Source organism: Danio aesculapii, chromosome 8 (assembly GCF_903798145.1).
Source record: "Danio aesculapii chromosome 8, fDanAes4.1, whole genome shotgun sequence".
NCBI lineage: Eukaryota > Metazoa > Chordata > Actinopteri > Cypriniformes > Danionidae > Danio > Danio aesculapii.
In genome coordinates, this window is record NC_079442.1 from 46,511,514 (window position 1) to 46,535,038 (window position 23,525).

At 36.2% G+C, this 23,525-nt stretch overlaps 1 protein-coding gene across 2 annotated transcripts in view; it reads right to left on the minus strand.

Moving 5' to 3' along the window:
- Positions 1-637: 637 nt before the first annotated feature.
- slc6a6a (solute carrier family 6 member 6a) overlaps positions 638-23,525 on the minus strand; it is a 63,634-nt gene continuing 40,746 nt past the window's right edge. For both annotated transcript variants that reach the window (XM_056464094.1, XM_056464095.1), the window contains 10 exons: positions 22,029-22,161; positions 21,593-21,727; positions 19,943-20,046; positions 19,726-19,850; positions 18,304-18,416; positions 12,926-13,063; positions 12,742-12,844; positions 9,730-9,830; positions 9,473-9,643; positions 638-6,278 (listed from right to left, as the gene is read on the minus strand). In XM_056464094.1, the coding sequence (XP_056320069.1) occupies positions 6,123-6,278; positions 9,473-9,643; positions 9,730-9,830; positions 12,742-12,844; positions 12,926-13,063; positions 18,304-18,416; positions 19,726-19,850; positions 19,943-20,046; positions 21,593-21,727; positions 22,029-22,161 (1,279 nt within the window). In that variant the 3' untranslated portion in view covers positions 638-6,122. The remainder of the gene's footprint in view (positions 6,279-9,472; positions 9,644-9,729; positions 9,831-12,741; positions 12,845-12,925; positions 13,064-18,303; positions 18,417-19,725; positions 19,851-19,942; positions 20,047-21,592; positions 21,728-22,028; positions 22,162-23,525) is intronic.

Sequence of the window (23,525 nt, forward strand, 5' to 3'; positions counted from 1 at the left end):
AATTGTTAATATTTTTGGTAGCTGTCCAAGAAGCATGTAGTCAGTAGTTCGTTTAACCCTTATGCAATCCTCAGGTAGGCCTATAATGTAAACACGCTATTAAAAGGCAGACTTGCTCAATTGTATTATATTATGCTAGTTGTGGTAATTGTTTCCAATACATAATATGCTAGTTGTGTTATTTTTGTTCGTTTTACTTATATTTGTTTTGGTTTTGTTTCATTTTACTCATATTTGTTGTGTTTTCCTTCGTATTTCTTTAAACTTGTTGAATTGATCGCAATGATTTACAATCACGAAGACGTTGATATTTGGTTGTATTTAGGTTGTGTTGGAAAGTAACCAAAATGCAACGTCTACCCGACGTTGGACAATGACGTTAGCCTGACGTTGGGTTCTGACGTCAACCCGATTTTCATTTTCAAACAAAATGCAACGTCCCATGGCATTAGGGTACAATGACAATCTGATGTCATGTTGATGTCCTGTGCCAGCTGGGTGGTCTTGCTGTTGTTGTTTTTAAAATTAGATTATGAAAAGGAGCATTTCTATTGAAACCCGACCATCGGCCTCCATAATAGAACATCAGGAATCAGATATCCACACAATTTTGAACAGACTTCACACAACACACACCCAAGATTGGACATTTTATTTAGTCTGAAAGATGCAATATGCATCTAAAATGGTGTCTGTCACAAAACTACTTTGGTTTACAATAATTTTTTTTGTTTGTTTTTAATCATGTTACCTTTTACAGCAAAAATGTGAATGGAAAAAGTTTTATCTTGAATTTCTTGTTTTCATATAATATTACAGTATTTTCCAGCTGAAATTATATAAAAATGGACAAAGCCAGTCGCTTACAAATATTGCACACCGCAAGTTGCATTTAGCCTGAACAACTAATCAACATTTAAATATAAATTTCTGAACACATTCAGAAAATTATAGGCAAATGACCAATCACATTAGGTACAGTATAAAATGGTTAAATACAAAAAGGCAAATCTTTAGATAAATGAAAAGACTACAAATGAGCAAACACTTGCTGAGTGAACGTTTAGCTCAAGATTGGGTGAATTAGGACATTAAGGTTTAAAATAATTCTAGAGGATCTGAAGGGGATGGGATGGTGTGTATGGAGAATTGGGCAGTCAAAGGTAAAAAACACAGAGGTATATTTTAGGGGCAGTTCTTTGCTGTTGGTGATTAGCTGGAATATTTAGAGGATTTAAGGCTCGAGACAATTGCACAATCTCATTCTTAGACCAGAGAGGGAAGTGGCAGTGTCTCTGTGCAAAGACGTAAAGGCCAGGTTTCATGCGTTCATTCTGAAAGCTGATGGTTTTATGGTGTGGAGCGGTTCGGCTGTGCTGAATCATGCGATTTACTGCGGGCTCCACAAGTCTGAAGTGCGTGGGAATCAAAATCCAATTTAAAATTCATCACAATTCTTTGCTATTTGTAGGTCACTAATCGAATGTAAGTAAATTAGTGACGTTGATCATGCGACTCTTTGTACAGACGGTCCATCGAAGCACAAGGTTTTGTTCATGTCAGCTTTCCCTCTAAATTCATATTGAAAACAATATGATAAAAGTCAATATATGCATATTTCAGCAGCATTCACATTGAATCAAAACTAAAACAAACGAAATTAAATGTATTTTTTTCAAATAAACTTAAAATTCTCAAATAAAAATTTTCTTTTGGAAAACTGTATCTGTTTACTGTGCCAAATTAATTTTAATATGATTGATAAATGTATTTTCTTAAAGAAATAAAATAAAATTAAAAAAATAAAAAAACAATATAAAATAAATATAAAAATATTTTAAATTTTTTTACAACAGTTCTGTCTGGTTCTCGAACCTGATTGGCTGATAGCCATGCGATATTCTGCAATAACAGCACTCCTACAGCCTCCTCACCCTTGTGCATTACTCCGTCCACAGAAGGACAGCAGATCAATAAACTCACTAGAGTTTGACAAATATTGCAGCAGTTGGACAACACAATTTTTAGTTTATTAATAAGGATAGTGCCTATTTTAAATATTTATAATTTTGAAGATTCTTCATGTCGGCGGCCATCAGTCTGTCATATTGAGCAGAGCAAAGAGACTTGACATTTCGCCACAAGATGGCGACATAGACCTTAATTAGTCCTTAAGGGAGGAAAAACTCAGCAAAAAAATTCTACCTACAGCTGAACAAATCATTATAAAACAGGTAAGTGACATTCTAAGTCAATCTCTCTATTTTGTATGTTGTAGTGCTGTATTTATACCATAGTAATCTGCTAGTGTTTGCTTTGCTTTGGCTTTATTTGGGGTTAATTTTTGTGATCCGATTGCAACAGAGAAATACTGGGAAATCTCTGTAGACTGATGGCATTTCATGCCGTTTAGCCTTAGACTTGGCCTTAATTTTAAAATGTGAGCAAAATAACTTGTTTTGTCATCACTAGGTATTACGCTAGAGAATCATTCACACACTAGCTCTAAAGTGTCGTTGTTGGTGAATGAGCAACCGTTTCTTCTGTTCAGATGTTATTTGCAGATGTGAAAGAATGGCGTGGGAAAGTAGTTCCTTGTACAAAAGGATTTTTGACACTCTGTGTTTGATTTTCTTTTTATATACACGATTATGCAATCAAACTGTTGTATAAAAACAATATCACACTCGTAGCAGTGCGATGTGGCTGTATATCATCACTGGTGGGACACTTAGGCACTTGGCCTCGAGCCAACGCTCGCCTCCCACCAGGCCACATCGCACTGCTACGAGTGTGATATTGCTCATATATATACATATGTGATAATAAATGTATTTTCTTAAATTGGAAATCAAAAATCTAAATAAATAATTAAAATAAAAAACTTCAAATTTCCAAAAAAAAAAAAAAACTAAACTAAAATACAATTTAATCCAAGGGAATACACATTGATTTAAAATTGCATTTGTTTTTTTTTTTTAAACATATTAATTCTTAATATACTAAATGAGTTAAAATATTATCTGTAAATGTATTTTATTTTTAAAAAAGTACAAATTCCCTGACTAGATTCCTTTTTCAACAGATTTATTATAGAGGGGAAGCTTTTTCTTTAAAGAGATAAAAAAAAAAAAATAATGTAGGTATTCAGACTTCTTTAGACCCCGATGTACATGATCAGCTAATAAAGTGCTGCCGAACGGCTCTGTGTGGTGTTGATAACCATCAGCTCTCGGATCGTCTTACAGTGAATGACGCTTATATTAGTGCATCAACTGAAACTTAGCGAACACAGCTGCCTGCAGTGTTAAAGTGGCTCCATGTGTGTGCAATGGCAGTTATCACTATAGTTCAAGGACAGACTGAAAGGACAGAGTGTTAAAGTATGCTTATGTCTTACAGTATAAGTGTGAGTGTGTATGTCTGTGCACAGCGTCCGCTCACTGCGGAGGTACATTCATTTTTCTTCAAGACAAAGAACATTTAAGAACCTCATCGTACAAGATTTACTGCCACAAGCACTGACGGACGTCATAATGTCGCTAAATGTCACATTTAGTTCGCTGCTGTTAAGTATTGTCCTAAAAAAATCAAGCGAAAACTCGCTCTCTCTGCTGATGAATTCAATCCCAACCAGGCGCTACAAGATTTCTACGATAAAAGTCCTTACAGAATGTCAAGATTCATTCATTCATGCAAGATTTTTGGAGCAATGAGATTTTGTTGTGCCTCGTTTCCACTGAGTGGTACAGTACGGCACAGCTTTTATGGCCGTTTCCAATGTCAAAAGGTACCAAAAAGCGAACGATATATACCACTTTTTGGGTACCCTTTTCAAAGGATACCTAGCATGACAAAAGGGTCCCAAAAGGCAGAGCAAGGCGCCCAGCTGAACGCTATTGGTTTACAGAGATACGTCACTAGCTCGTGCACAAGCCAAGAGAATGAAAATAAAGGAAGCGCCATTTTTAAATACACAGCGAGACATTACACCGTAATAATATATACATATAATAACGAGCCATGGTCGCCTCGAGCTCAAACAAACCTTTTTGTCGTTTGGATAAACAGCTACAAAGCCAAGAAGAAGAGCAGCAGAATCTGCCGCATGTCCTGTTGTTGTTTTACAAGGCCGTCTAAAAGTGAGGGTGGTTTCCTTTTCTCTGGAGATTTGTGTGCGCTTGCTGATTTGAAATAATGAACTTGAGCTGATGATGAGGACATGCACGTGATTAAGTGCTTCTGACATCCGATCCTTTCAGAAATGGACAAACGTGAGAGGGAAGCTCAGATAAAAAGGAGCAAATGATTCTTTCAGCAACCTAAAAGATGACGAAACTGCCATGTTTACTATTATCATCACCTTTTGGACTATTATGAACTCGGAATACTTAAACTACTTTCTAACAAGAGGATAACGTTACATGTGCTTGTGAAGATGAGAGGTTTGTACTGACTCTATATATTTTGTATAGTTTATGAACCCAAATAAGGTCTAAATGTAAGTTTAGGGTAAGGGTACCATTGGTACCACTTGGCAGTGGAGACACAAGCCTGATAAAAGTGACCCATACCGAACCGTACTGTACGGTACAACTCAGTGGAAATGAGGCATAAAAACTGATATACGGAACTCTTAGTAATTTGTGCCGTTTTTGCAGGAAGTGATGATTTTGTTTTCTTAAACACGAGATGGAAACAGTGTTTTATTTGCTGATTGTTTAAGCAATGTTCCCATTCTTCATACAACATAATTTAAAATTTTTTGATGTACAGTTGAAGTGAAAATTAGTAGCCTTTATGTGATTTTTGTTTCTTTTCAAATATTTCCCAAATCAGGGTGTCTACGGGGTCCTAAAGAGTCTTAAACACAATTTTACGCCTTAAAAAGTCTTAAATTCACTGAAATAGTCTTAATTAATTTTAAACAGGTCTTAATTTTCCTTTGTTTATGTAAAGTTACCCAATTGATCCAACATAGATCCGATCACCATCAACACATCTCAATAAAACTTTTAACAAAACTACGTATAACTAATATTATAACTGTAGTCTGTTGTGCAAACATTCTTTTAAAGTTATGTTGAACAAAAACGTATGTATACAACCAACGTCTGCTTGTTTTGACACATTATTTAACATTAACAATGTTAAAAATATCACTTTTTTTTCTGCTGGGTCAAAAAATCCAAGCGTCTAGCCCCATACAAGTCTGAAATTTCTATCTTCGTGGTCTTAAAAGGGTCTTAAAGTTTTACACTGCAAAGGATGTTTAACAGAGCAAGGAATGTTTCACAGTATTTCCTATAAAATTGTTTTATCTGGAGAAAGTCTTATTTGTTTTATTTTGGCTAGAATAAAAGCAGGTTGTATTTTTTTTTTACTATTTTAGGGTCAAAATTATAAGCCCCCTTAAGCAGTATTTTTTTTCAATAGTCTACAGAACAAACTATCATTATACAATGACTTGCCTAATACACCCTAACCTGCCTAATAAAATATGATTTACTGTCATCATGGCAAAGATAAAATAAATCAGTTATTAGAGATTAGTTATTAAAACTATCATGTTTAGAAATGTGCTGGAAAAAAATCTCCATTAAACAAATAATAGTAATAATCCTAATATTAAACAGTAAAATATAAAATAATAATAATTCTAATAATTCTCACCTCAACTGTACATCTAAACACAATTTTGGACCATTAGCATTTCACTGTGGTCAGTGACAGAACCAGAACTTTAAGAAAATGATCTCATAGCATCCAAAACCCTGCTCGATATGATGAAAAATAATAAAGCAGCAATACGAGCAGTAAATCTCATGTTGCACCTGGTCAGGACGTGGTTAAATGTAAAAAACATAGCACTACAGATTAAACAAACCGCCTCAAATGGCTAAAGCTCACATCAGGTTATTACAATATCAGCATTAATGCTAATACCAGTGATTACAATCAGAATACAAATCCTACATGGCAAAAAAGATATATCAGTATAAGATAATTTGGTAAAAACACACTAGTGCAGAGAGAGAGGGAGGGGGGCGACACAGGTAAGCAGGATCTCCCATAGGAGAGGACAGAGGAGGAAAAATAACACCAGTCTCTCTTAGAGAGTCTCACATAGTAGTTTCTACGATGGTGTGTGTGTGTTTGCTGAAGGCGTGGATGCCGTTGGGGTCCAGCGGGTGAAGCAGCTCGCTGTTCTTCAGGCTGTACTCCTTTGGACGGGAGCTCGCGCCTCCTTTAACCGGCGCCGCCACGGCTTTGATCCGCTAAACACAAGACAAGATTTTTTTTTTTTTTGAGTACTTTTTCAAGACTACTACACTGTAAGAGATTATTTAGAAAAATTATTTGTTCAATCAACCTATTTAAAATGAGCTGAAACAACAAAATTACTGAGATATTTTTGGGACAACTTAATTGTTTCACATTCAATCCAGTTAAATTTGTTATGTTAACTTAATTGCTTTGTGTTGAGACAACATAAAGGAATTAAGTTAAATTATTAGTTTTATACAAATTTAAGTGGATTGAACATAAATCAATTAAGTTGTTCCAAAAAACTCAAGATTTTTTTTTTAGTTTGTAGTGTAGTTTCAGCTTATTTTAAATACATAGTTTGAACAAACATCTGTCAAATGTCATTTTTTTTGAGTGTATATTAATTATAGATGCAGTGGTGAATTTAAGATGTCAATTAAAAAAAAATTATGGCCATAAATTGACATTACAAAATAAAAAAAAAATACAAAATAAAAACCCATAAAGCTGTCTTAAAAATTTAATTTAAGATTATACATTTATTTTATTTTATTGCCCTAAATTCAAATTATTGACATTATAAACCCATTGAAGTTGTCCCAAAAAACTCAAAATTGTGTAGTTTTAGCTTATTTTAAATAAGTAGTTTGAACAAACATTTTTGAGTGTAAATTAATTATAGATGCAGTGATGAATTTAAGATGATAATTATTATTTTTTTTATTTTATGGACATAAATTTAAATGAATGACATTATAATTCAAAAATGTATTTTGATTAATACAAAATGTATTTTAGATGTAATGTAATTTTTCTTATATTAAAATTCTCAAACCATTTTAAAGCAATAAAAATACAGGCATTACAATGTATAAATGTCAGATTTTTAAAATGTAAGAAATAATAGAAAATACAAAATAAGACAAAATAATTTAATATTATAGGAATTTATTTTATTTTATTGCCCTAAATTTAAATTATGGACACTATAAACCCATTTAAAATGTATTTAAATTGAGATGTAATGTGAACATTACTGAGATTGAATAATAAAAAAAATGCTTTACAAAAGTATGAAAACATAATTTTTTTATTATAGGAATGACATTTAAAATATTGTTAATTATTATATTATTAACATCACTGAGATAAAAAAAAATTCAAACAATTTTAAAGCAATAAAAATACATTTATTATAAAGTAGAATTGTCAGATTTTTTAAATGTAAGAAACAATTGAAAATAAGACAAAATAATTTAATATTATAGGAACTACTCTTTTAATTTAATTTTATTGCCCTTAATTTAAATTATAGACATTATAAACCCATTTAAAAATGTATTTTAATTTAGATGTAATGTGAACATCAATTCAATTCAAGTTTATTTCTATAGCACTTTTACAAAGTAGATTGTGTTAAAGCCGCTTAACATAAAAGTTCTTGTAAAGTCCAGATTTCAGAGTTAAAATTCAGTTCAGTGTAGTTTAAATTTCACTGCTGAAAGTTCAAACACTGAAGAGCAACTCCATCGATACATCACTGACTTTGTATCTAAAAAAAATATTTTGTTTTATTAAACTTCTCAAACCATTTTAAAGCAATAAATTACATTTATTATAAAGTAGAAATGTCCGATTTTTTTTTTAAATGCAAGAAAAAATAAAAACACAAAATCATGACCGCATAATTTATTATAGGAACGACATTAATATTAAGTTTGAAAAGTAGAAAAGTCTGTATGTTTGCATTGAATGATCAAATTCCTAAAATTCAAAGAAAATGTCAAATTGAATTAAAAATGAAAAAGGAAAAACCTTGTTATAATATTTCCTTTAAAATTAGAATGAAGCTATAAATATAACTCCAGATGAAATAAAATATGATTTTTCAACTTTTTGACAGTATTAATTAGTGCTGAGCCGTTATCGGCATTAACGTGCTGCGTTAACTCTTATGACTCTTATCGCGCCATAAAAAAAATATCGCCGTTAATCTATTCTCAAAGTTGGGTTGGAAGCTGGGTCTATTCTACGCAAGCTATGATGACTTTCACCTTGATATTTTAGCGCGGATGTATACCTGATCGGTGAGCCGTCTGACAAAAAAGTGCCCTTCTGAATCAAATCAGCAGGATGCCTGACTTTAACTGCAGTTTGGCAGTTTCACTTTAGCTAATGAATATTTCATTCATGGCTCCATGACAAACTGGAGTATTAGACGCAATAAGGAGCAAGGACTGGTGAGAGTGTTATAGAATGTAATAACGCTCGCCAAACGTAAAAAAAAAAACTTCCGCATTTCGCGCTGTGTGTGTGCGTGTGTGTGCGTGTTTTGTGTGTGTATGTTTTGTGTGTGGTCCTTTACTGACAGCCGCCTGTGTCTTGAATCTTGTCGGAAAATATGGCGAAAAGTCCTACATGACGGTAATAGTTTGATTGCAGTGTTTACTTCAGTAATGCCACTAATATATGCATACTACACATGTCTTAATTCCATTTCTGTTTAGTTCAGTTATGACTTTAGTCGCATTAAGATAATCAAAAATCGCTGTTTACATGGTAGACTCTTAATCAGAGTTTTGTTTTAATCATATCAAAATCATATTAAAGTATTGTTGCCCATGTAAACATACTAAATGTTTAACACACCGTCAGGGCTCTGTGAACTTGGCATTGAGAAGCAGCATTTTCTGTATGTACGTACATCAAAAGCAACTATGAAATCGCTGTTTGGAGCTTATGTAGGCCTACAGTTAAACATTCATGTTTAACTGAATAAACAGTTAGTAAACACAAGTACATCTTATTGAACATCATTTATTTTCATCATCAATTATCATAGTTGATCAGTTTCTCAAGCAGTTTGTGATGCATTTTGGAAATAGGAGATGAGCCCCTGGTCTAATGCGCCACCTGGCTCGAGAAACCCGTTCTCAAAGATTTATTATTTGGGTAGCACACATATCCTGAATGTCTTCGGCAGAATTCAAATGAGCCATTTTAATCTAGATTAATTTCGAAATTAATCTAGATTAAAAAATTAATCTATGCCCACCTATAATATTAACACTATTATGTTTAGAAATGGGTTGAAAACATCTCATTTTCATTAAATGGAAATTAGGGAAAATTTTTAAAGAAATCCAAAAATATATATCAAAACAACCTGATATGTTTGATATGCAATATATGTCCTTCTCACCTCAATCAGGGAGCCGTCTGATTGGATGATTTTGATAACGACCATCATCGGGATGCAAATCATAGAAGCCAAAGCGAGAGCCCAACCCAAGCCAATGGACCAATCAGGATACTCGTAAAGCTTGTTATAAGTCAGCGGCTTGTATTTCACCAATGAAAAGACAAAGCAACCCTGAAAGGGAAAGGTGAGAATATTCACAATCTCCTTATATAGTTGACACACAGGCTGGACAATTTCTCAAGCACACGCACACTTACCACACAAAGGACGGGGGTGATCAGCATCCAGCTCCATTTCATCCAGCTGTTGGGTCTGTAGCCGATCATGTCCTCTATAGCATCGTAGAAATTATCAGCCCCTACAAATGCACACATACAGTTGAAGTTAACATTATTAGCCCTCCTGTGATTGTTTTTTTCTTTTTAAAATATTTCCCAAATGGTGTTTAACAGAGCAAGGAATTATTCACAGTATTTCCAATAATATTTTTTCTTCTGGAGAAAGGCTTATTGTCTTATTTCCGCTAGAATAAAAGCAGTATTTCAATATTATTTTTCAATATTATTAGCCCCCTTAAGCAATATTTTTTTCAATTGTCTACAGAGCAAACCACTGTTGCACATAAGCTATGTTTCCATCCACATTTTGGATATGCGCATAAAAAAAGGTTGATGGAAACCACCTCCATGATGCACATAAAAATGTCTGCGCATAATTGAGTAGGATAAACTTTTTATTCGATAAGAAAAGATGCACATAAACTAAGATGGAAACACTTTTACCAAACAAATTCCAGTATGCACATTAAAAAAGGCATGTGATTTTGTTATAAGAGATCATATGATGATGAAAATGTGTGTGAATGGACAAACCAAATGGCTGAGCACATTGTAAGACATCTGAAATGTTGTTTTGGTCATTCTAAAACGCCTTAACAATTTCAGTATTAGTGTAATTATATTATCAATGACCTCCAGAACTGTCAGGAGCATCTGTGCTCCGCGTTTCACGCCTTCAAACACCACCATGCATTCATTGCGTGTCGGAATCATCTTCTGAGGCACAAGTCATTTATTAAATAAAGAAAAGATTCACGCAGCTTCACCTACTGCAGCAAATTTCATTGTTACTGTTGATATTTGGTGCCAGTTAATCAGGAAGTGACGATTTTGTTCTCTTTGACTCATTAGATGAAAATGCTGCTTTATTTGCACGTCTTTTATGCAATATTCCAGTTTTGAGCATAAATTTATTTCTCATTTTTGGATGCAAACACAGCTAATGACTTGCCTAATTACCCTAACTTGCCTAGTTACCTTAATTAACCTAGTTAAGCCTTTAAATGTCACTTTAAGCGGTATACTACACTCTTATAAAAAAAGGTACAATGTTGTACCAACGAAGGTACAAACCTTTGTCACTGGGGCAGTACCTTATTGCGATACAGAATTGCACTTTAAGACAAAGAAACAAATTTGTACCATTGCAGTTGCAAAAATGGTGCAGAAATACATTCTCCCATCTACAATATAAACTTTTTTTTTTTCACAAAAATACCTTCGTAATTACTTAAAGGTTAATTGAATTTACTTAATTTTGAAATAGAAATAGAATTATGCCAATGTATTGTAACGAGATATGCACAATGTTTGATTAGCTTTACAATACTAAAATGTCTGCAAGAACACTTTGCATTTGTAGGATCACCAGCTCACGTGCATAGTGGAAAGCAAACGCCAAAAGGTGCGGATATCAATAATGAAAGTGTATTTATCAGAAAATATTTATTAAAAATGGCTTAAATGTTTAGTTTACAATACATATAGTTTTGTTTTACCAGTTGTTTTGTTTTATAGAACTTAATAATTAATGTTTGAGTTTCTTTAAAACAGAAGCTTTTAAATGATGATTCATGTTTTAATCTGGAAATTATTCATAAAATCACTTTGCCTTTCCAGTAATATTTATTTTCATAGATATTGAAATAAAGGAGTTTTCCAACACTTATGTACCTTTTTTATTAGAACAATTGTGTACCTTCATTTTAATTTTACCATAAAAGGTACAGAAGAGAATCATACAGTAAGAGGTCCTACTGTACTTTATAAGGTACAATTTTTGTTCCATAAGGAACATTATTTGTCCCACCGTGTACCTTTTTTCTGAAAGTGTAGTATCTTGAAAAATATTTAATAAAAATTTATTTACTGTCATCATGGCAAAGATTAAATTAATCAGTTATAATATATGAGTTATTAAAACTATTATGTTTAGAAATGTGTTGAAAAAAATCTCTCCATAAAACTGAAATTGAGGGGGAAAAAAACATACAGGGGGGCTAATAAATCAGGAGGGCTAATAAATCTGACTTCAACAATCAAAATGAAGTCAGTATTTCTGTTTTCCTCGTCAGCAACAGTACAAACACAGAAATCCACATTTATTTCCTCAACAATCAGCACTGAAAGGAAAGTATGCTGATTCCCTGTGGGGCACACTTAGAACAAAAAAGAAATCTGAAATAAGCCCAGAGGACTGATGTAATTATATAAGACTAAATAAGATTATTTAAGATTGATCTCTGCAAACTGTGTTTGTCCGTTGATTGAGTAACCTCAGTGAGCTTAATGCAAAGATGCATGATGCTACACGTGCTCGGTATTTATGCTGTAAAACCCTGTTTACATGGTGGCTCACAGCAAGAAGTTCACTGGTTCGAGTGCCAGCTAAGCCAGTTTGCATGTTCTCCCCATGTAGGATTCCTCTGGGTGCTCCGGTTTCCCCCACATTCCAAACACATGCGCTATTGGAGAATTGAATAAGCTAAATTGGCCGTATTGTATGAGTGTGCGTGTGTGTGGATACAAGAGTGTATGGGTGTTTCCCAGTGCTGGGTTGTGGCTTGAAGGGCATCCGCTGTGTAAAACACATGCTGGAATAGTTGGCGGATCATTCCGCTGTGGTGACCCCTGTTAAATGAGGGACTAAGCCGAAGGAAATGAATGAATGAATGAATGAATTAATGAAATCCCGAACACCATAACAACTTTCAGTTTTATTTGTAAGTTCGTAGATTGATGCAAGAGTGATTAATGCAAGAGTGTATGGGTGTTTCCCAGTGATGGGTTGCAGCTGGAAGGGCATCCGCTGTGTAAAACATATGCCAGAGTAACCTGATCCCTGATAAACCAGGGACTAACCCTAAGGAAATTAAGAATGAATGTATTTATCGATATTTATTTGATATAGATCTACTAGTGTGTACTTACCGTAAACCCAGGCTACTGCAACACATTCAAAGAATGCAACCCAGAGAAGGCACACACCGCTGGCGGCGTAGTAGTCAAACAGCTGGAAGACGTACATGCCACCCTAACGGAAACAAACACATATTCAGCATTCAGACGCAGGCGCACCACTGAAATCAATCCTGTAAACATGCTCTTCTCTTACTTTAGTGACCATGGTGAGTCCCAGCAGGTAACTGATGACGCAGATCACAGCGATGAAGATTTCTCTCCGGTATCCCTTCCTTAGGAGGGATGGGTACAGGTCAACCAGCGAGGTGATCTGACCCTCCACTTCTACAAACTGATGCAGAAAAAAAGCACACGGGAGCAGTGTATTAGTGTTACATTAGTCTTATTAGTGAATAAGTACTAAAAAAAGAATAAAAAGGTTCGTTTAAGTTTGCTTTTTTTTGTTTTAATTATAGTTTAACCCTTGTGCAGGGGCGCAACTGCTAATTTACTGAGGGGTATGCGGGTTCAACTTTTGCGCATGGATATGGGAGTCCTAATAGACTAAATAACTTAAAAATGCAATCACTTCTCAAATGCTTACTGTGAGAGGTGAAAGGTTTGTCTTTGCACGAACAATTGACTGAAACTGCTATTACACCTCTCATAAAGTGAAATAAAAGACAAACTGCCTTAAATGTTCTATTTTATCAAAATGTTTTGGGCAAACTTTTGTAACTAAAATTAAAATAGTTTTGAGCAAAAAAAAAAACCAAAGGGCCTAATGTATTAATATGATACATAATACATTTATAAAAACATGTATATGGTATAAAAATGGATATTGATAGAAGGATTAATAAACACTTTATTTTTTACAAATTTGAATATTCTGACTATTTGTTTATCTGTCAGTTTTAACAGGGTTAAGAAACCTCATAATCATTAACAAATTATATAGGGGAATTTATTAATCCAAATATTAGTTTCTATTTTTTTTATCCAGCTGCAACGGATCAATCAAATGGTCAACGGAGGGGGAGGGGTGGTGTGATTTTTTTAAATTTCATAAAATACAATAATATACTCGTATAAAATGCAAAATAAACATTCTTAACAAACAATATTTATTTATTTTGATTATTGGAAACTTTTAGTAAGGATAATTTCAAAAATAGTTTTGGCACAGCGTGAAAAATGTGTTAAAGTGTCATGATAAACCGCTGTGAATTTAGCTGCAGGCGCTGCATGATTCTCGTGCACGTGAAGAGGAGTCAGATTTGTCTGGGTAGTCAGATTTTTATACAACAACTTCCCTTCACATCCTCTTGTCTGTGGGCCCACGCGGTTTGTGCTATGCACTGGTCACTAATAACTGAATAGAGTAGGAGCGCACAGTTATGCTTTGTTAAATAAGTTGCATATAAAATTTAAGTTTCAAAACCACCCAAATTTAGTCAACCCACAAACAAAATTTTTCAAAATAGAAGTAGAAAATGATGCAGGGTCAATAGCTTTCAGTATGAGATTGCAGTCTTAGGGCATTTAGACTGCAAAGGAAGATTGAGACTAAAGTCAATACGCTTATGATCAGAATTGCCGGTTTCAGAAGCAGAAATGGAAGTGATATCCCCCTTTGATTTACATACTAGCAGAAAAGCTAGTTCATGCTTTTATGACTTCTAGGCTGGATTACTGTAATGCTCTGTTTGCTGGCTGCCCAGCACCCTCTATTAACAAACTTCAGCTAGTACAAAATGCAGCTGCCAGAGTTATTTTCAGCTCTAGAAAATATGATCATATCACCTCAATTTTATCCTCCTTACACTGGCTGCCTATTAAGTTTCGTATTGAATTTAAAATATTGCTTCTTACCTACAAAGCTTGAAATAATCTAGCTCCTGTTTATCTAAACAACCTTCTGTCTCGCTACAATCCAACTCGCTCTTTAAGATCTCAAAACTCAGGGCTTCTGGTAGTACCTAGAATAGCAAAGTCGAGTAAAGGTGGTCGAGCCTTCTCATTTATGGCTCCTAAACTCTGGAATAGCCTTCCTGACAATGTCCAAGGCTTAGACACACTGCCCCAATTCAAAACTAGATTAAAAATCTTTTGAGTAAAGCATACACTCAGTGAATCACTTAGTGGTATGATACATAAATGTGCTCCACACAGGTTTCTGCATCTCGTTTATATACACTATGAACAGCAGCTACGCTAATTATTCTCTTTGTTCTCTATTTCCACCTGGGGTTACTCATCCCGAGACCCTCAGACCACGCAGCGCCACTGATTCAATCCAAGACCAGCGACAAGATGATCCCAAGGTTTCCATATCTTGGACCAGGCCGTATCCTGAGCAGCTGCTGTGGTGGTCATAGAGGACTGGAGAGCATGAGACTGATTCAGATATAAGACTCAGATATGAGTCTTCGCTGAGGTCCAGCTTCCAGCCTCCGCTGAGACTGCAGCTCTGCACAAGACGTTTGGCCAGGAGAAATGGTCATGCCCAATTGAGCCTGGTTTCTCTCTGGGTTTTTTAATTCTTCACTTTCGCCTATCGGTGAGTTTTTTCCTCGCCGATGTCGCCACTGGCTTGCATGGTTCGGGATCTGTAGAGCTGCGCATCGATGGATTTGCTGTTCAGTGTTTGAAATCTCAGTAGTGAATATTAAACCACACTGAACTGAGCTAAACTGAACTGAACTTAAACACTGAAAACTGGACTGACATGGTTTCAATCTACTGTGACCTTTTATGTGAAGCTGCTTTGACACAATCTACATTGTAAAAGCACTATACAAATAATGGTGAATTGAATTGAATATTATGGGTATGACCGTGGGTATGGAAGTGCTTCAGGCTTAGAGAAAAAAGTACTCCTGCACACACGCCCTGAGCGGTGTAAATACCGTAGACGACGGAAAATCCCTAAACTTTGACAGTATTCATCAAGTTTAGTCAAGACGCGGATGGCAGTTCTTTGCACATTTACCTTGATATGTCTGAGAAAATCAAATTAAGCAGCTCAGCTTGCAAAATATAGTAAACATAGTAAGTGTATTTATGCACACACACAATGCTGTTTTACTCCATAGAACTCTGTATAAAAGCCAAAAACTTATTCAGGCCTATCTAAAGGGTTAATGCTGCCAACTGATGGTCAACAGTGTCACAAAAGTGTCACATTTGACCTTTTCCCAACAGGAAAATCCACCAACAATCAAGAATGCATGATTATATGCCAGGGCTCGAAATTACAACCGTTTTGGTCGCATATGCGCCCGAAATTTTATCTATGCGACCTCAAAAAATATTTGGGAGCATTTGTGCGAGTGCATAAATTTGTTGTCATTTGTTGTGTTAAAACTGTTGTTTTGTCAATTTGCTGCAGTAAACAAAGCCCGCAATGCTTGGCCCGCCTTCGCACTCTTCTTATTGGCCCACTGCTCTAGAACTGAACGCGAATGGATTGGCTAATATCAGCTGTCAATCACTCAGTCAATACCTTCTGCCATCAGGTGACAGGGAGAGCTACACAACCGCGAAAACGTAAAGCGCTGAAGATGAGAATAAAAACAACACAGATTTCGTTTTAGAAACCACCTAAAGCTACAGATAATGGCACATCTGATTACTGATCATGTTGTGAATGTTAATCCACTATCTACACTTTTCGAAGAGTGGATAAAAGACTTCCATTGGCTTCAATTCCGCTATGAAAATAACTAAAGCATTCACTGTAAAGTCTGTGGGAATTTTCAGGTAACTGTTTGCCACTGAATCTACATATTTTAAGCACGAGAGGTTCTGTTTAATCCTTCATTTAATCGCCAGACGCTGTCAGTGGTGCAGCTATACTGTATGTAAAAGTTAACACCACGTACACCATCGCAAAAGGGCTTGCGCTGACTAAGATTTAACTAATATTGCAGCTTATAAAAAGAGCTGTGCTATGTCAAAAGCATCTGTGCAACATCAGACACAGCACAGTTATCGTTAACAGATTCATTCATGTCAAGCAGTGCGTGGTGAGCGGTCCATGTATCTTTTGGTCACTCAATTATTTTATAAAAACATATTTTTTGTGATAACGGGATTTCGTTGAGACATATTTTCGTCAAGCAAGCATATATATATGATTGATTTCAAATGGAATAAATCAGTTTATATTAAACTTGTAGTAACGCTGCTCATAATTGGTGGGTGCGACAAAATTTTTGGCTGTTGCGCCTAAATTTTTCAAGTTAGGATCACCAGTGCTACCAAGCAAAAAGGTTAGCCGTGTATGCTGTCATAGTTTTGCAATCAAAAAATTTGTTTATAATGGAAGTCAATGGGGCAAAAACAGCCACCAACATAACGAAAGGATCGTCAATGTGAACAATACACAAGGGTTAATTTGAGGGCTTTTGAGTTTTTTATATTTCTGTTTAGCTTTTATATATTAATATTGGAAGTAATTAGCATACTAAATTAGCTTCTGTAATACGAATTTGTGAAAAATCCTAATTTATTATATTCTATCTTAAGTTAAGACCTAAGATAAGAAGCCTACTGTAATACGCCCCCTTGTCAGCACCTCATTTGACCCTAAAATGTGTCAAATCAAAACACACAGCCTGAAGGTTTATAACTCTTGTCTGACATCTTGCCAGTCTCGTTTGAAGTGTGAACATTCATAACATTCATTCGTAACAACAGCACCCATATTTCTGTCCACACACTGTTGTTGAGCTGTTGTTTGTTTGTGTGTGTGTGTGATGTAGGTGTCATTTCACACACAGACACACCCATACGCAAAAGGAAATGTGATCCCCTGCACGGTGTCTTTTCAGCAAGTCATATGAGACTGAAATAACCCCACTGTCTCATGATATGAGAGTGTGAGGGTGTGTTTGTGGGAGGAATCCGAAAATACAGAGTCATAATTCCTGAGCTCTGGATCACAGCCGCAGACAGATGATGTTACGGTTATGATCTGCTGTCTTAACCGCCTCAATGTTTGCAGTCTTTTCATTCTCACACCCATCACACAACGCAGAGGTTTTCATTACCCAGAGGTCACTCCTTTAGATCACTGGAGACGATGTTTTGGTGTTAATAAGCAGTTTTGGTTGAAGACCAAAAAACGACTTTTGTAGAAGGAAGAAAATCATACAGGTTTTGAGTGACATGAGTGGGTGAAGTGACAGAGTTGTCTTTTTATTTTAGAGCAACAGAAGTGTAAAGTGTTTGTGTGTGTGTGTGTGTGTGTGTGTGCGTGCGTGCGTGCGTGCGTGTGTGTGTGTACCTGTTATCTCCTACATTTAAGCCCAAATGTCCCCACAAGTATAGTAATACCAGTATTTTTTGACTTTGTGGGGACATTTTGTGGTCCCCATGAGGAAAACGGCTCATCAATCATACAGAATGAAGTATTTTGGACATGTAAAAATGCAGATTGTTTCAGTTGAGGGTTGGTTTAGGGGTATTGTTAGGGTAAGGGGAGAGAATATGCACTCTAAACAGTATAAAAATTATTTTGTATATATTAAGTCCCTATAAAGATAGCTGCAAAGTGTGTGTGTATGTTTGTGTATATTTTCTCACCTGACTGTCTAGGCCCAGCAGCAGAAGCATTATGAAGAAAAGTATGGCCCAGACTGTTGGCAGTGGCATCATTGTGACAGCTTTTGGATATGCGATGAAGGCCAGACCAGGACCTGAGAGATCAAATCTATGTATTATTTATTTGATACATTGAATCTACATTTTGGACACTTTTTACATGTTTAATATACGTTTAGATATATTATTCATATTAATATTTATGTTATACTGATATTGATATTTATTTTATAGGTTTGTTTGGCTTAGTCCCTATATTCAGCGGAATGAACCACCAACTTATCCAGCATATGTTTTATGCAACGGGTTATCTTCCAGCTGCAACCCAGTACTGGGAAACATCCATAAACATTCATTCATACACTATGGCCAATTTAGTTTCTTCAATTCACCTATAGCGCATGTCTTTGGACTTATGGGGGAAACCGGAGCACCTGGAGGAAACCCACGCGAACGCAGGGAGAATATGCAAACTCCACACAGAAATGCCAACTGGCCCAGCCGAGGCTCAAACCAGCGACCTTCTTGCTGTGAGGCGACAGCGCTACCCACTGTGCCACTGCATTGCCCCCTAAAATGCTTTTTTTATATAACAATATAATATATGGAGCACCTGGACTCCCGGAGGAAACCCATGCCAACACGAGGAGAACATGCAAACTCCAAGGGACTCAATCAGCAACCTTCTTGCTGTGAGGCGACAGTGCTAACCACTGAGCCACCGTGTCACCTTCAATAATACATATATAATATAAAATTATACATAAATGACTATTTATTTATTTATTATACATATTCACATTTTTATAGTATTTCCATATTGTATTTATAAATTTGTTTATATGTTGTTTATATAATTTTACATGCATTAATAGGCTATTCATTAATTTTCTTTTCAGCTTAGTCCCTTTTTTTAATCAGGGGTTGCCACAGCGGAACCAACAGCACATGTTTTATGCAGCGGATGCCCTTCCAGCCGCAACCAATCACTGGTAAACACACATACAGTCCTGCACACACTCACATACACTACAGCCAATTTAGCTTACTCAATTCGCCTGTACCGCATGTCTTTGGACTGGGGGGGAAACCAGAGCGCCCGGAGGAAACCCACGCAAACACTGGGAGAACATGCAAACTCCACACAGAAATGCCAACTGACCCAGCCGGGACTCGAACCAGTCACCTTCTTACTGTGAGGCGAGTGTGCTACCCACTGCACCACCATGCTGCCCGCATTAATAGGCTATACCTTTCTATTTTTTTTTCATGATATCATATATAATTACTTCCAAATAATGAAATAATGGTTTGTTTTTTTTATATTCAATAAAGACAACTTTTTTTCTTTCATTCCCAGAATTGCATGCATTCACATAGGCAACCTTTGACCCTGAGGATCACCTGACTCAGCCACGTCAGCGATGGCCACGCCCTGCTCCTGTGCCATGAACCCCAGGACCGAGAAGATGGCAAAGCCTGACACGAAACTGGTACCACTGTTCAGGCACCCGAGCAGCATGCAGTCCCTAAACACACAAAAACACACGATGTTGACACCTTAAACAGAATACACACTAGATAAAAACAAACAAACAAATACACAACAGCAGACCCTCACCTGTAACAGTTGTACTTGTACTTGTTGTAGCTTCCCAGTGATGTCATTGCACCAAGACAAATAGCATATGAGAAAAAGATCTGAGTGCCTGCATCGATCCACACCTACATCCATTCACAGAGTGAAAGAGAGAGAAATTAAATAAAAAATAACAATGCAGATTGTGGTATCACTTTATTTTGACGGTCCCTTTTGCTCATTCATTTTGAATAGACGTTACATTGAAACTACATACCAACCAATTATCATTAGAGTACTAGTATCTGTATGAGTTCTGGGTGTTATATTAGATAGCAACTTAACTTTTGAAAATCCTATCTTCCGTGTCACAAAAATAGCCGTCTTTTATCTAAGAAATATCACTAAGCTAAGAAATATGCACTCTTTCTCAGATGCAGAAAAGCTAAGTCATGCTTTTATGACCTCTAGGCTGGATTACTCTCTTCGCTGTTTATAATGCATCCTCTATTAAAAAACTTCAGTTAGTGCAAACTGCAGCTGCCAGAGTTCTTAGCAGGCCAAGAAAATATGATCATATCACCACAATTTTATTTTCCTTACACTGGCTGCCTGTTAAGTTCCATATTGATTATAAAATATTGCTTCTTACCTCTAAGCCTCTAAATAATCTAGCTCCTGTTTATCTAATTAACCCTCTGTTTTGCTACAATCCAACCCACTCTTTAAGATCTCAAAACTCAGGGCTTTTGGTAGTACCCAGAATAACAAAGTCCACTAAAGGAGGTCAAGCGTTTTCATATCTGACCCCTAAACTCTGGAATAGTCTTCCTGATAACGTCAGAGGCTCAGACACTTTCTCAGTGTAAAACTGGATCATTTAAAAAATATTTTTAGTAAAGCATATACACAATGCATCAAAACTCAGGGCTTCTGGTAGTACCCAGAACAACAAAGTCCACTAAAGGAGGTCGAGCATTTTTATATATGGCTCCTAAACTCTGGAATAGTCTTCCTGATAATGTCAGAGGCCCAGACAAATCCTTACTGTAAAACTAGGTTTAAAAAAACATATCTTTTTAGTAAAGCATATACACAGTGCATCAAAACTCAGGGCGTCTGGTAGTACTCAGAATATCAAAGTCCACTAAAGGAGGTTGACTGTTTTCATATCTCTCTTTCTATTTCCACCTTCTCTAGATTGTGTCCCACTCGATCAGATCTAAGACCTATAAAGAGATGATGCCAACCCTATGAGAACTTGAAGAGATGATGCTCGTTTGTAGAAAAAAAACTTTATTAATAGCCATTTTTATAAAACCTTTGTGGGTCTCCTTGCTTGGTTTTGTAGCCCTGTTCCTGCTGTAGCTGGTGCATTCAGAGAAAACTCTCAAACCCATTCAAATGTAGAGAGGTTGTGAAAAATCCCAGTTTTGAAAAACCTACACCTTCAAGCTTAGGAGAATTGAGACACCCTTACCCCTTCACATGAACTGAGGGGTAGGGAAAGAATTGGAATTGGGCCTAAATGTCAACTTACCCAAACCCAAATCCTAACCTAACAGTCTACTAATTCTGTAATGGGAATTGGCTGCCATGCAGTTGCAATGTAATTTCTAATCAACAAAATGTGTTAATGGGACCATCGATATAAAGTGATAACCAAATAGTTTTCTTTGTCTGTCTCTGTACCTCCGGGTCTTTCAGGCGGGTGAGATCTGGGTAAAGGTAGAACTTGATGCCCTCAGTGGCACCAGGCAGAGTCACACCACGAATCAGCAGCACGATCAGCATGAGAAAGGGGAACGTCGCTGTGAAATAAACCACCTGCAGACACACAGGGTTTGTGCTTTTCCATTACGAGCATCAAATAATTATACACCCACATAGAGTAACGCAATCCATATTGATTCATTAAAAGGACAGTACACCCAAAAATGAAAATCATGTCATATCTTGTCAAAACAAACTTTTATTTTGGATGCGATTATTTGCCCAGCACTAAAAAAAAGATTTAACCTTACTATGAAGCTTTACCAGCATAATGATAATTTCCTCAAATTTGGCAATACATAACTGGACATAATTATAAAAAGTTTTGGTGGACATTTCTCATCTTCCTCCTCACCTTGCCGGTGGATTTGACTCCTTTCCAGATGCAGAAGAAGCAGATGACCCAGACGGCCAGCAGACACAGTGCCAGCTCCCACTTCAGACCACCAACCTCATCGATCCCTGAAGAGATGCTGAGGACGTTCCTCCTGCAGACGACAGCAGACTGATGAGAACAGGAGTAAAGCGACCATCCCGTACACTTATTTAAATGTGCTAGTTTTAATTTTTTAATTTATGTGCACATTTCTATTTGGATTATATATATATATATATATATATATATATATATATATAAATATAGTTTTAGTAATTCTAGTTCATTAGAGTTAACAGAACACGTTCATTGTCAACCAATATAAAGTTTAGTGTTTGCACAGCCTAAATTAACTTTTGTGCAAACCTTTTAATTATAAAAATTTATTCAATTTATATAATAGTTTAAACAGACACTCAAGCCTAAACCACACAAATGCAACTGAAATGAATACAAGTAAAAATGATGAAGAATTCAGACAAACATCTTCGTATTAAAGATCATGTATGCAGTTAAACATGCCTAGTTAACATTGTTTGGCAAATGAAGAAAATATGTTTGTCTGTAAAAGCGCCATCTACTGGTACCTCTCTAAACAGATTTCTTGCCACATTCACACGGGGCTTCAGTCAATGCTTGACAGAGGGCGTGTCTTAAGTTGGGGCTGACGCGATCGTCATAGCAGCGTCAGCCAATGATATTAGTCAGCAGTAGGCCACTGCCTGAGCTGGTGTTTTTTGCATACTGCGATCTGATTGGCTGACGCTTCTGTTGGCGCTTGAAAAGTTGAGCAGGTCCCAACTTCTGCAGCAAGCAACGTCTCTGAAGCGGCGCCGATGGATCCATAATGCAGTTCGGCAACGCCTGACGTCACCCATTCAAAGTGAATGGGAAGCGTTGAAGCTGACGCCTCGTGTGAATTGGGCGTTTGGGTGGATTCCATTCTGAAGGGCTCATCCCTATGCCCCAATCCCTTCAGAGGGTCCCGCTGAAGGGATTAGAGCAGTGGTTCTCAAACTTTTTTCATCAAGTACAGCCTCATGCTTTGAATAGCTTTAGTCATGTGACCAGGTGTTTCGAAACACTTTAGTCACGTGACCTGGATGTTTCGGATCTTGCTTCGGTGCAAGTGTTTCGAAACACTTGCGCTTCAGGATCTCGACACTGTGTCAAAACGTCAATTTCACGTCAGCCATCCCTACTTTTGAAGCTGATATATCCCATTTGGAAAGCACAGAATAAGTGCTTATTAATTCTGAAAAGATTATTATTTTTGCTAATTATTATTTTATGTCAGTTAGTTTATCAGTGACTGTTTTTAGTTTCAGTTTATCAGTGAATGCTTTTAGTTTCAGTTTATCAGTGACTGTTGTTCGTTTCAGTTTATCAGTGACTGTTGTTCATTTCAGTTTATCAGTGACTGTTGTTCGTTTCAGTTTATCAGTGACTGTTTGTTTCAGTTTATCAGTGACTGTT